The sequence below is a fragment of the Esox lucius genome, chromosome 8, assembly GCF_011004845.1.
Source record: "Esox lucius isolate fEsoLuc1 chromosome 8, fEsoLuc1.pri, whole genome shotgun sequence".
In the NCBI taxonomy this organism is placed as follows: domain Eukaryota; kingdom Metazoa; phylum Chordata; class Actinopteri; order Esociformes; family Esocidae; genus Esox; species Esox lucius.
In genome coordinates this window covers 10,962,672-10,977,438 of record NC_047576.1, presented here as the reverse complement: position 1 = coordinate 10,977,438, position 14,767 = coordinate 10,962,672, and the positions used below count along the sequence as shown (strand labels likewise).

The window sequence follows — 14,767 nt, the reverse complement described above, 5'->3', positions numbered from 1 at the left end:
GGCAGGAATCGACCAAAGTAGACGATGCAGTCATATTACATTTTGCCTTGCACAGTGCCTTGAAGGGAGTGCGTGACATACAGCTAGGCAGTAGTTCCTCAAGAGTCAGTCGGAGGGAGACAAATTGTACAGCATCAAGCCAACGACAGCAGCAAGTGCAGTCAAAGCGAGAGGAGCTGTGCTACCGACGCACTATAACCACCGCACTGATGACTGGTCCTTGAACATAACGGATATCAAACAAAAAACGTTTGTTAGGATTTCATCGTGTGATTCCATTTTAGGACGTACAATAACAAAATTGCATTGTGTACGAATTGCGCCATCGCTGTCGGTCTTTCGTTCGGAGGGCTCGCCCTATCTTCGGCAGTCTGAATGGAAGCAGCAGCCGAGGGAGCAGTTGGGCTGTCTGAGGCCAGGGAACCGAGCTCGTTATCCGGGGCCACAGCATCCGAGGATGCGGACACAGTCATTGGAATTAGCTACGGAAGGGATAGCGACATGGGTAACTATGTATTTGTATTGATTATTGCTATATCGGACATTGTAGCTAGAAGTTACATGGATGCAGTTCCATCGGTGGCTGTGGTTGATCTTCTTTCAACCAGGTAACATTAGCCATGTACTGTACTGTAAGGGATGAAAAGCAATCTACAGCAGCAAGCTAGCCACACTGACACTGACTCAGCTAACTCACAGGTTTGACTGCCTGTCATGTCATTGACTGAGATGACATCTAGCAGCAATGATAGACATTTTACAGGGTGAAAATAAGTGACTGGTCAAATTCTTCCGTTTGAACATTTATCAGCTTGTGCTAAACCGAGATGGACCGCTTGGGTCGCATGTAGTTTGGAAAGGCAGCTTGAGAATGCTAGCTAACTAAGATATTAGCTAGCTAGCATTAAATGCCACTGCCCTTGCTGCGGCCCTTGAGTGAACAGTATGTCCATTATTTGTTATAGAAATTAATATGAATGTATTCGAAAAAGTACAGGTCCGATTTTCTAACTAGACCTTCAGTATGTATTAAACTGGTGCGGACGATAAGTATTGGGAGATTTGAAACAGCTGTCAGACTATTACTACTGCAAAGATCAGCATGGCAATTAAAGCAAATACATATGACATACAGTATTTATTGTAGCAATACGCACGCATGTATTTAGTTGTGTGTGCATTTTGTCTGTACACCTTTTGGTTACTATCCCAAAAAGTGAGCAGTAACTGGCTGTAGTGCCAAATTAAGCAACCTCCAAGGAGTTTTTACCAGGAAAAGTATTCCTTTCCGCTCCCCGTTCGGGTCGTCTGATTGACTCATCCCTACGGATCGAGTTTTACACGGATATAACTAACTGACAATGTTTAGTTTCGTACAGTAATGTATCAGCCACGCAAGGTGTAATGTCTCAAACAATTCTATACATTCTCCCAAGTACACCTTGGAGATATATTGGTACTTTGCATGTTTGCAAGCACCCGCTTGCATTTCTCATGAATCTACCGGCCTCAAATCGTTGCAGTGGCTTTCCTCAATGATGTATGTGGCTGTGACAGGACCCTGTAGGTGACTGTGATCCCGATTGTTGTGTACATATGGGGACTCACAAAAACAGTAAACCCTGAAATGTAGGTCCCCACTAGGAATAATGCAATAAGGGTAAAACATTTAGTCATTCTGCTAGAATTTGGTTAAGATTTAGGCACTATTGGTACATTTTAGGGTTAGGTTAAGGTACATGTATAAAGGTTTTGTTATTTAGGTTATGGTAAAGCTTTAGGAATGGGGATGATGGCTTTCTGGTTTTCAGGTCCCTACATGTAGGCTATAAAAAAACAAGTGTGTGTGTCTGTTCTGCTGAGCCAGCTTGTCGGTCATGTTATATTTCCCGTTCCTCTTAACTGTGCATCAAGGCGGCATAATTTCATCATCTCCCTTTTTTAAAAAGTGCGAACTTTGAAGAGAAACATGGCCATTTTTAAGGACAGTACTCACATGAATCAGTCTGAGGGACATGCAGGGGTACTGAGTACTGCTGCTCATCAATGGATGAAAATTAAAGTTCTGTTTTTTAGGGCCCGCTGAATCTACTGATAGGACAGGAATGCATGTATAGAGATCTTGATGTCTCACAGGACTGGCAAATTATAAATGTGTGTGTGTCTATAGTGCCCCTTGGGGGGGACTGTATTACCTCTTAGTGTGTTGATGTAGAAATTAAGGAAATCTTACAGGAAAGAAGTGAATTAAAAACTTTATCAATAGGGATGTTTGAGAGACTGAAAAAATGAAAGTCTATTTTTGTTACTCTTAGGTCAAAACAAGGATTTTCATTTTGAATAAATGGCTTGGCTGAGTATAAACCACATAATACTAAAGTAGCCTGTTTTCCTTTTTACCATAATATAATAAAGCACTTTGATCTTTATGAAAGTTGACGGGGAATTTCACCATAACTCATCTTCTTAATGTAATAAATACTAATGTTAGCAATGATACATTTGTTCTATAAAAATACACCATATCCTCAACACAATAAATTTTGTGGTAGAATCCAGAACTATCGACTTCCTTTGTCTTAATTTGTTCATATATGAGTGCCTAACAGCATGGCGTTCTGAGAATATGGTACATATTCATATTCTGAGAATACATGTACCCCAATGCAGCCCATTGTAGTGTCACAGGTAACATGTTCTGGATATTACTTATATGTTCATCCCTGTTCTATCATGGCAACAAACAATAACACAGGCACACATTGGCAGAAATTACTTTATCCAATGATAATGTCTTTTTTAACATCAAATTCATGCTACTGCATGTTTACATAGTTAATTACATAACTATGCTGTGAGCACTAATGTAGAGCTGCAAAGATATTTCGACTAAGTTCACTTATTCGCCTGGTAAAATCCATCAACCTTTGTTTTGGCCTCAATATGAGCGCAACAATGTCACACGTATTACCTGAAACATTTCCCAGTCTCCAAGCGGCAGCAAGTCTACACAGTGACCCAATAAGCTGGCTAAATAATCTAAAGTTCTGGAATATTTAAAAGAGAAAATTAATGATAACCACTCCGCAATGGACTCAGAATTGACTTTTGTTGAGGGCACAACCACTGTGCTTTTGAACTTAAAACAAAAGCATAGCAGTATGGGAGGCATAGCGCTATTTGGGTCTCTGCATGTGTAAAAGTATATACTTCAAGTAACATCATTTTACACATCAAATATGATTATTGATGAATCAGGAGTCAAATATTACTGCATGTGTGATTGCATAGTTTGTGAAACAGACGCCTCACAGGTCCACAACTGGCAGCTTCATACCTACAGTCTCAACCAGTCAGTCTCAACCTGTCAGTCTCAAACGGCAACAGTGAAGAGGCAACTCCAGGATGCTGGCCTTCTAGGCAGAGTTGCAAAGAAAGAGCCATGTCTCAGACTGGCCAATAAAAAGAAAAGATTAGGATCACAGACACTGGACAGAGGAAGATTGGGAAAAAAGGCCAGCATCCTGTAGTCACCTGTTAGATCATGGAACATTTAGATCAAGATTACCATGTCTATATTTTGGTTGAATGTAACAAGCAACACCAAAGAATATGAGCCATGTTTTTATCTACTAAATCTTTAGTATCCAGAATAACAGAAAGATACTGAATAAGTTGTTTAAAGACAGATAAAACATTTGTGTCTGTAAAATATACAGTACACAAGCAGACAGATTCCTATCGATCAAGCAAGGCTTGGCAGACAAATAACTTCCTCTAACGTTGTAGTAAATTTGCTGTTTTTACTACAGTAGCCATATCTAACAAGAGCATGTGTATTACAGTAAAAGATTGCTTGCCACAGATCTTAATAGTTACTGTAGCGACTAAACCTAGCCAAAAGAAGTAGTTAATTTCCACAGCATCTGGCACTGTTTAGCAATGAGGAATTCACAAATCAATAGTGTTAACTTACTTATTTGCCAACTTGTTCCTGATATAAATTATTTGAACGTGTTTCACCAGGATATTGGCAGGAGACTTGCTGATTCAGTTAAAATACTGTTGTGCTCATAAGTTTGAATACCCTGGCAGAAATTGTAAAATTTTGGCATTGAGATAAGAAATTGTGCAAAAGAAAACCTGTCTTTTATTTAAGGATAGTGATTATATGAAGCCATTTATTATCACATGGTTATTATCACATAGTTGTCAAATGGCTATGTTCAAAAGTTTACATACCCTTGAAAGTTTGACCTTGTTACAGACACACAAGGTTACACACACTGGTGAAAATGGCAATTAAAGGTGAATTTTCCACACCTGTGGCTTTTAAAATTGCAATTAGTGTCTGTGTATAAATAGTCAATGAGTTTGTTAACTCTCACGTGGATGCACTGAGAAGGCTAGATGCTGAGCCATGGGCTGCAAAAACTCAAAAGACCTCCGAAACAAGGTAATGGAACTTTAATAAAGATGGAAAAGGATATAAAAAGATATCCAAAGTCTTGCAAATGCCAGTCAGTACTGTTCAATCACTTATTAGGAAGTGGGAAATTCAGGGATCTCTTGATACCAAGTCAAGGTCAGGTAGACCAAGAAAGATTTCAGCCAAAACTGCCAGAGGAATTGTTCGGGATACAAAGAAAAACCCACAGGTAACCTCAGGAGAAATGCAGGCTGCTCTGGAAAAACCTGGTGTGGTTGTTTCAAGGAGCACATAATGACGAAAAATGAGTGGCATGGTCGAGTTGCCAGAAAAAAGCCTGATTACAATATGCCTGACAACACCTTGACACGCCTCACAGCCTCTGGCACACTGTAATTTGGAGTGACGAGACCAAAATAGAGTTTTATGTTCACAACCATAAGCACTATGTTTGGAGAGGGGTCAACAAGGTCTACAGTGAACAGAATACCATCCCCACTGTGAGGCATGGTGGTGGCTCACTAATGTTTTTGGGGAGTGTGAGCTCACGGGGAATCTTGTGAAAATGGATGGCAAGATGAATGCCGCATGTTATCAGAAAATACTGGCAAACAATTTGCATTTTTCTGCACAAAAGCTGCGCATGGGACACTCTTGGACTTTCCAGCACGACAATGACCCTAAGCACAAGGCCAAGTTTACCCTCCAGTGGTTACAGCAGAAAAATCTCAAACATTCGGCACATGCAAGATGACCAAAGACTTTGCATGACCTGGAGGCATTTTGCCAAGACGAATGGGCAGCTATACCAACTGCAAGAATTCAGGGCCTCATAGACAAAAGTTTGCACGCTGTCATTGATGCTAAAGGGGGCAATACACATTATTAAGAACTAAGGGTATACAGACTTTTGAACAGTTAATTTTTTTTCTTTGTTGCCTTGTTATGTTTTATGATTGTGCCATTCTGCTATGACCTACAGTGAATCCCATAAGGAAAAAAAGACTTGTTTTGCCTGCTCAGTCATGTTTTCTTTACAAATTGTACATATCTTACCAATTCTCCAGTTGTAATGTTCTACATTATGGAAAGATGTTGACAACTTCTACATCTGTCAGTGTGTATCTGCTGATAAGAACATCACTGAAAGACACCCAATGGCATACATAAAAAACAGTGGCTAGACAAAATGACTTGTAGAGCAGTTGATATAAAATGGAGGCTTCGCAAAATGAAAAAAAACATGACTGCATTTATTTTCAGTACATTTAACTTAAATTCAAGTCCTGAGATACTAGAGTGTCGTTTAGCTTGCAAAACCCATTTCCACCCAAATTAATTCCCGGCTCCTTCTAGCTAATTATGTGTGAAACAAATCTCACTGACCTAGATATCTTTCAAAAATGATATGCGCCATCCAAAAGGTCCCCATGGGAATATCCTCCTTTAAACCCTCTGTTATGGATTTTGATAAAAATAGGCTATATAAGACATTTGTTCTAATTTGTAATGTTTTTAAAAAGTCAGCAGAAGTCATAGCATCAGTTCATAGCATCACCCTAACATGTTATTTCAATTACATACTTTTATCGAAATGCACTATTACCTGTTGAATGTAGACCCAAATTTAAATATATAAATTAGCTCAATTTAGCTTTGCAGAGAACATTTCAAGGTGTGTTTTGGCCAAAAACGATGGTTGTAACATTGCCTGTCCCGGTCACTCTCCATACCTATCTTTATAGTAGTAGAGTATCAAAACAAAACTCCAAACACCTCCAGTTGATTTGTAGCCTATTGCTCTTTTTACTTTTCAATTCCAAAACGAATACTGAGGTACATATCTGAGTCCTTCTTCAGTGCTATGAAATGCCTTATTGCCAAAGTGAGTGTAGTTGTTCTACAGTGCCCTCCTTAAGTATTAGGTGAATAAAGTCAATTAGCTATTTTTGCTGTACGCTAGGTGTTTGAAAATGCCATTAGAAGATGAATATGTGGCAAAGTACAGACTGTCACTTTTTATTTCTGCACTTTATAACTTTAGCACTTTTTAGGACATGGGCCTAATTGAATTCCATCTTTGTCAAATGAATGATGCGGTGGTGACATTTTCCCTAAAGCTTCCCAAATGAATGTTGTTGGACATATTTAATCTGATATAGTTTTCCCTGCAGATGTTTTCCAGTTCATAGAAGTTATGTGAGAACACATTCTTCCTGCGTTCCTGTTCTCTTGTGTGTGCAGTCTTGACTTCACAGTCTAGTCTTTATTTAGCAAGTAGTCTTTCCCTCATCACCCACATGCCCAGTACATTTGTTGTGCTTCTGGTGTAGAGCTTCCGACTCAGCGATTCAGCTGTTATAGCTGATAAGCTGTAATAGAGTGGATGTTGGTGCTACTGTATAGCTCAGTATTCAGCAATCCTCTATCGGCTGTGCCCTGCTCTCAAAATGGTCTTTCTGTCAACCCAGATTGGATCAGATGAGATAATAAAATACTAAAGCAATGCCACCACTACGCCAAGGCAATTCGTTGTATCATCATCACTTACTGAAAACGTAACAAACATAATCAGATTGTTACTGTTGAATGAAGATATGATCTAAATGATCTGTGAAAATTGAATCCATTGCATATTTCCACGCCATGTTGTTGAGTTGTATGTGAGATCATCAAGGTACGTATGTGTAGTGAGGACACGGTGTCACTGTGGCTTATTGAATAGCACTGCATTTAGTTTCTTTCAGGCCTTCACACTCAAGCAACTGTCATTTTTGTCTTTAGATCAATGATCGTTCTACAGAATCTAATTCATGCCTATCTCCTGTACTTGGTACCCTCCTCCCCCACCTCCCTACATTGAAAGTACGTATTAAAGCACACTGATGTATCAACATCATCAAAGGGCACTGCAAGAATTTCCACTGGGCCCCCAAGCCAAAGGCTCAGAATGCAAGCGTGCTACACCCTGTAAATGTCTGCAAAGATCTAAGGGGGGAAGCATGCCGACCCCAGTCTGACCGTATCTATGGGTTCAAGGATGCAGGACACGGTCTGACAATATCTAGGGGGTAGGGCTGTCAAGATTATGACATTTTAGTTGACGATTGATTGTCGCATATTATTGCAATTAATTATTTAATTGTTTATATGGTAAATTGTATGCCGCTATTATAATGTAAACCCAATAATATTGTAGCCCCAAAAATTCACGTGATGATCCGGAGATGGTTCTTCAGATTTGTGTTTGCGCTCTTGAGTGGCAACTCTCTGGGGCAAATCCAGCAATTTGCCTCCTTGAAATTATTGTGCTGACCTCATTCATTTATCTTAAAACCTAAATGCGCCCAGGGCGGTGCAGTTGTGTTTGGCTTTGGAACTACAGTGGGGAGAACAAGTATTTGATACACTGCCGATTTTGCAGGTTTTCCCACTTACAAAGCATGTAGAAGTCTGTAATTTTTATCATAGGTACTCTTCAATTGTGGGTCATGGAATCTAAAACAAAAACCAGAAAATCACATTGTATGATTTTTAAGTAATTAATTTGCATTTTATTGCATGACATAAGTATTTGATACATCAGAAAAGCAGAACTTATTATTTGGTACAGAAACCTTTGTTTGCAATTACAGAGATCATACGTTTCCTGTAGTTCTTGACCAGGTTTGCACACACTGCAGCAGGGATTTTGGGCCACTCCTCCATACAGACCTTCTCCAGATCCTTCAGGTTTCGGGGCTGTCGCTGGGCAATACAGACATTCAGCTCCCTTCAAAGATTTTCTATTGGGTTCAGGTCTGGAGACTGGCTAGGCCACTTCTTAGTTGCCCTGGCTGTGTGATTCGGGTCGTTGTCATGCTGGAAGACCCAGCCACGACCCATCTTCAATGCTCTTACTTAGGGAAGGAGGTGGTTGGCCAAGATCTCGCGATACATGGCCCCATCCATCCTCCTCTCAATACGGTGCAGTCGTCCTGTCCCCTTTGCAGAAAAGCTTCACGGTTGGGATGGTGTTCTTGGGGTTGTACTCATCCTTCTTCTTCCTCCAAATACGGCGAGTGGAGTTTAGACCAAAAAGGTCTATTTTTGTCTCATCAGACCACAGTCTCCCAAACTTCAGACGGGCCTGGACATGCACTGGCTTGAGCAGGGGGACCTTGCATGCGCTGCAGGATTTTAATCCATGACGGCATAGTGTGTTACTAATGATTTTCTTTGAGACTGTGGTCCCAGCTCTCTTCAGGTCATTGACCAGGTCCTGCCGTGTAGTTCTGGGTTGATCCCTCACCTTCCTCATGATCATTGATGCCCCACAAGGTGAGATCTTGCATGGAGCCCCAGACCGAGGGAGATTAATCGTCATCTTGAACTTCTTCCATTTTCTAATAATTGCGTCAACAGTTGTTGCCTTCTCACCAAGCTGCTTGCCTATTGTCCTGTAGCCCATCCCAGCCTTGTGCAGGTCTACAATTTTATCCTTGATGTCCTTACAGCTCTCTGGTCTTGGCCATTGTGGAAAGGTTGGAGTCTGTTTGATTGAGTGTGTGGACAGGTGTCTTTTATTTGAAATATCCTACCTCACATAGAAAAACATGTTTCAACGCTCAGTTAATTCAGCTAAAAAAAACAACATTTTCAACATTAATATGCAATGGGACAACAGATATTTATAATCTTGCATTTTAATGCGGTTTTTCTAATTAGGATATATGGATGGAAATGACAAAAGTTGACTTATTTATTTTAATATTTTACACGCACTTGGGTGTTTTTTTTTCTTTTGTCTGAGTTCATGCGACAAACAAGCAACTGAAACACATCGGTCTATTAAATAATACATTTTCAGTAAATTATCTGCGCCTAAAACATTCATGTCATAAAATAATGTAAATAAAAGTTGTCCTGAAAAGAATTGCGATCTGGCTCAAATAATCACGACCAGGCAATTATGTAATAATTGCAAAAGCCCTACTAGGGGGTCAAGTATTCAGGACCCGGTCTGACAACATCTAGGGAGTCTAGCAGGACCAAGTCAGCCAATATCCCAATGTGGCATGAACAATTTATATAGCGATTGTATGGCAGTAGATGGAACGGTCAGCTATGTATTATAGCTGCTAGCTAACATTGTGACATTTAACAACCCCTCCGCCATAACTGACGCAATGCTTTCAGATTCCTCCTTTGTCATCTGCTTCTGTGCATTGCTGGTTGTAGTTACAGTAACATCACAAAAACATTATGATTTGCAGACGGATTTCTGTGGCAGGCGCATGTCGACGGCGTTACGCTGGCCAGCGTGTCACCAGATGTTGAGTAATAAATTATCTACAGTAAGAAGACCGAGCTGGATCACAATGTCCATGTATGTATTATTGAAGTAGTGTAGCAATTTGAAACGCGTATTATGCTTATTGGAAGCGAGCCTAATAAATACATTGCGTTGTCAGTGCAGTTACAAGCTAGCCGGATCTGCGTCATATCTGTGATTGGTTCACCCAAGTGAGTGTCCTGTGTAAGGATGTCATTGTTTGAGTGTAGTGGTAAGAAATGCAGCCCAGGGATTACTGCGCCTTTCATGTATTACGAGAAACTATTTTCTGTAAACGTCTGCGGAGTTCAGCGTGTTGAGTTCAGTCGGTATAAGAGCCTTGCCCCCCCCCCCCCCCCACTTGCACTGCTGACCCTGGCCTACACCCCTGCTTCCATACTATATTTCTCCCTTCCTGACTTGTGAGTCAAGGAAATCTGTCTGTCCTCATCTCTTCCTCTGGCTTCTCTTCTGAAGACCGCTGCTGATGGAAGCACAATGGTGTGAGCATTGTACAGTCCAACACTCATCCATCTTCCTCCATCAAGGGCTACTGTGTGTGCTTAGTATTTATTTTTTTTTATACAGTTTTGTTGGCCAGACCATCTTTCTGGATCTTTTCGGTTAGTGCTATGATATAGAATGAACACTGATCCTAAAAAGCTCTCTGTCTTTACCTACCGGTTTTGATTGCTGCCTCTACTATAGATACTCCTGTCTTCCTCGACAGATTTAGTTTTGAACTGGGTGTGAACTCGTCTCACTGACAGAACATTTCGTTGCTCTGGGGGACCATAACTCATGCACTCTACCTGTTACCTCTGGGCAGCATTATTGAAAGGGATGGTGTCTCTGTATAGCCACATTTATCTTAACCCTATTGACACTTTACCTAGATGGATTACTGCTACACTGATGACTACATGTCTGACAGAGACAGGCAAAACTAAATGCACTACATCTTAGCATTTTGGAAATGTACATTCCTAACACCAGGCTAAACACCTAGGTGTGATATAAAAAAAATATTTAGATTTTTCATTTTGGGGGCCTGTTGTCTGGTATCCCCCAAGAACATGAATTCAGAATGCAGGACATGGAATGCAATCAAAGTCCAGACAAACAGAAAATCTGAGGTCCTCCAAAAAGATGTATCTCAAGACACACCTTTTTATCAAAACGGCTGTTGTTGTCTTAGCAAAATGTATCTATTTCATTCATTCACATTTTTATTTGATACCACTTATCTGCTTTAGTTTCTTAACCATTGTTTTACTATTGTTTTCTTTAAATACGTGTTTGTTTAATAATCATGCCATCATGACTTTGTGTAGAACTGATCTGCTTTTGCCAAAAAAAAATGTATCTGTAACATTTTACTGTAACCAAACGTGCTGTGCAGTGGTGTCGTTAGGCCTGGGCGTCCAGGGCTATAGCCCCTGATCTTTTATGAATAGCCCCGGATCTCAAATTGACCCCCCTAGTAGAACGCTAGTGTGTACATCGAAATGTTCTGCATGAACATTCAAAAGCCTGTACTTTCTGTCCCGGGCGGGGCGGGTGGGTGGGCTAAGCCCAGAATGTATTGTGATCCTACCGACACCTCTGGTGCTGTGTAATGTTTAATTTGATAGTCAAATTGCATGATCTTGCTTGGATATACTTGGATATATGGGTAATTTAAACAGATGGAAATGATCGTCCTGGTGTTACGATTTGTTTTACTATTCTTGCTTGTAGGTTTTCATGTAAATGTAGTTTTCCATTCAAATGATGTTCAGGGACAGTTTTGCCCGTCGTCGTCATCATCCACTCAGCGTGTGCCGTGCCAGTCCGCAGGTGAGGGTTGTGCTTTGTTACACTGATGACTTTAGTGTCGCGCCGCCCTGTTGTGTAAACACGGGGGGGCTTCCAAACCCAAGGTTACCGCTCACTCTAATTGCAATGTGCCATGGACACTGCTGAGTTGTTATAATTGTCTATTCTGGCACTGAAGTCTGCGAGGGTCCAGAGCTGTTTGAAGCTCGCTCGTTCCTCCTAAATCCTCAGTCAAAACAGCAGGCCCGACGCATTATTTTCCCTTTTTCCCCACTCAGTTTTTAAGAACTCCTCTGTCTGAAACTCTAATGCCTCTGTATGTTATCTTCAAAGACGGTAGGACTTCAAAGTTCTTTAGTCTTTAGGAGTCTACATAACAGTGGATTTTTTTTTGACTCGGTTTTCTCTGTTTCAGTTTATTTGAAGTCCATACACAAAGGTATATGGATGTATTTTTTCATGTTGACTGCTTTACCTGCCTCTAAATATGCATAGGCATAATGGGACAAGAATTTCCTAAAGCATGAGAGGTATTGAGGTTGTTCACACAAGTTATCATGTTTGAGACGAGCCATCTGTGCAAACGGCACATCAATCCATCTGCTAAGGGCCTCGTGGCACACTAGATTATTGATGCCATTACAGTCTCTCATCTTAATGGGTCAGAATCCAGACATTATCATACAACTTCTCAGTGACTAGTAATGTCAACCATGTGCTGGGCTTGGCTACTAGCTATGATTCTTAACTGGCCTCAGAGATGAGCAATACAGTAAGTTAACCTGCTCTAGTAATTTACATCGCAATTCTGGCTTAGTCACACAGGTTAGCCCAGCTTAATGATTTACTATAATAAATATTCTATGTTACTGTAGTGGATGAATGCGGTCTTGAAAGTTAGGGCTTCATTGACACAAAGTAAAGATCCAATGCTGGAGGCGTTCTGAATCTTTTATAGTATTGAACAGTGAGGAAATCCATTCATTATACAGTGGAGCTGGAAATCATTTACATTTATTAATCTTATCCAGAGCGACTACAGAAGCCATTTGTGTTGAGTGTCTGGCTCATTAATAAAGATACTATTTAATCCTTTCCATGGCCTATTGTAATGGCTGTAGGATTCAAACCAGTGAACTTTAGGTTGTTGTCCAAACACAATAATAAACGTACTTTCTTCTGTTTGTGATTTATCGAAAGCCACCTATATTATTTATTGGATGGTAGTCTTTCTTGTTTGGCAGAAGTGAACTTTACATATAGGCAGAGTTCTATTCCTTTTCAATGCTAACATCTATTGGACCCCGCAGCACATTTCACCTGTTAGTCTCTGACAGAATAAGGACATGTTTTAGCTCTTTAATCCTTGTTTCTCTAGCACTGTGCCATATACGGTTTGCCTCTTACAGATAAGCTCAGATGTTCCAGAGGTTTGGGAAGGTTGAACAGTGCCACTGTTGACCCCATATGGCTCCTGTGTAAGACCGACTCCAGTTAAACAACATAATACATCTCATCATAGGAAGATGTGCTGCAGTCAGCAACCGGCACCATGATTATTCAGACTAGTTTAAACCGGACGAGACAGAACCTAGCCAGTAACTACATATGATGGTATACTGGCATGCTCCCTTCTGTTTGCCCTAAAAGGCCTGATGTTGCTCACAACGTCTCTCGACCATTTTTGGGGATCAGAGAGGAATGAACTACTCCGTTACAATCTGAGGTCCTAGTTAGTGATAAAAACAAATAGAAATTGCATGAGTGAGTGTGTGTGTGTGTGTGTGTGTGTAATTCCCTTCCTCTCTTCCTGCTATGAGCAGTTTTAACAGTTTAAGGACCAGAACACTGGAGGCTACTGCTGCGCTTCTCCCAGTGGACATCCAGAAGCACAACACTCCTTAAGGGATTGACACACACTTGTGAGGACTTTTTTGGGGACTAAAATGTATTTCCATTCAAAATACTATTTTCTCTTACCTTAGAACAAACTCTAACTTGAACCCCAAGGCCAGAAAATACTTTTCTGGGGATCGACCAATTGAAGGATGTCCTCACAGATTTTCCATGGTTTACTCTACTCATGAGGACTTTGAGTTATGTATGTACACATGTTTAGTAGATCATTCACATGAAATCAAAATGTAATCTATTTCAATCCCACTTTGTAGCGCAGTTTAATTATATTTTTGTAAGTCCTACTTTAGGCAAGTGAGCATTTATTCAATCCACCGTACCATAATGTCCCAATTGGGTGTTTAAACAAGCTGTTCGCTCTCTGTTGATGTCTTTGTGCATGTCTGTCAGGCCACATTCTCGGTCCCAGCCAAGCAGGTTTCTGGCTGGGTGAATGACACAGCTTCCCTGGGTCCATCTTCTTTATCGTGCCTGTACCTTCCTTCTTGGAGGCCTAACAGACTGGGCATTGAGTCAGAGGGCAGCTGCATTAAGTGACCGCAGACAGACAGGGTTAAGCTTCACTTAACATCAGGGGGCATTGTGGAAGGAGAGAAGCTGAGTGGGAGTCTGACTGGCTTTTTCTCTGCTGCATTTCACACGGGTCAAGCACTTGATTGTTCATCTGCAGGTCTTCTACAAAGATGCATGATTTAAGAGATGGTTCTAATTGCTCATGTGTATCTTACGGTTGCATTTCTGGCCATGGCTTTTCACACGGGTCAGTGTGTTGGAGTCGACTGTCAATATGTCATTGAGGACCCAACAGTCAGCAGACTGGTCAAGGCATTAATAAAGATACTGTTTAATCCTTTCCATCTCAATGGCTGGTTTCAGCTTGTGTAATGGTTTTGAAATAAAATGGGATTAAAGAGCACTTTTGCTTCCCAGTTTCAGTGGATCAGTCCTAACATTGTAAGCTAGAGAATCCATATGGAGCAGGCAGTCATTGCCCTTTATGCACAGTAAAAAACAAAGTTACTATAAATATTCTATTATTAGTTTTAGTCAGTGTCTGTGCACTAGGTTACTGACTGATATAAATGTAATTTCTCTGTTAATCACTGCATGCTTCAGACTGAAAGTACTGTTATTGAAGTGGGGAGGCCCTCACCGATAAATATCAAAGCTGGGTGGTAAAGCAAGTGTTTGTGCCTTGTACCACTTGGTCCCAGAGGGTGGTGCATATCGGCCCAGCGGTGCCCAAGCGAGTGGAGGCATCGTCTGTTGAGACTTCTTGGTTTCATTGT

At 40.8% G+C, this 14,767-nt stretch overlaps 1 protein-coding gene across 5 annotated transcripts in view; it reads left to right on the top strand.

Annotated features, from left to right (window-relative positions):
* The first annotated feature begins 114 nt into the window (after positions 1-114).
* pip5k1ca (phosphatidylinositol-4-phosphate 5-kinase, type I, gamma a) overlaps positions 115-14,767 on the top strand; it is a 46,330-nt gene continuing 31,677 nt past the window's right edge. For all 5 annotated transcript variants that reach the window (XM_034293775.1, XM_029121709.2, XM_029121706.2 and 2 more), the window contains exon 1: positions 115-505. In XM_034293775.1, coding sequence (XP_034149666.1) covers positions 376-505 — 130 coding nt within the window. In that variant the 5' untranslated portion in view covers positions 115-375. The remainder of the gene's footprint in view (positions 506-14,767) is intronic.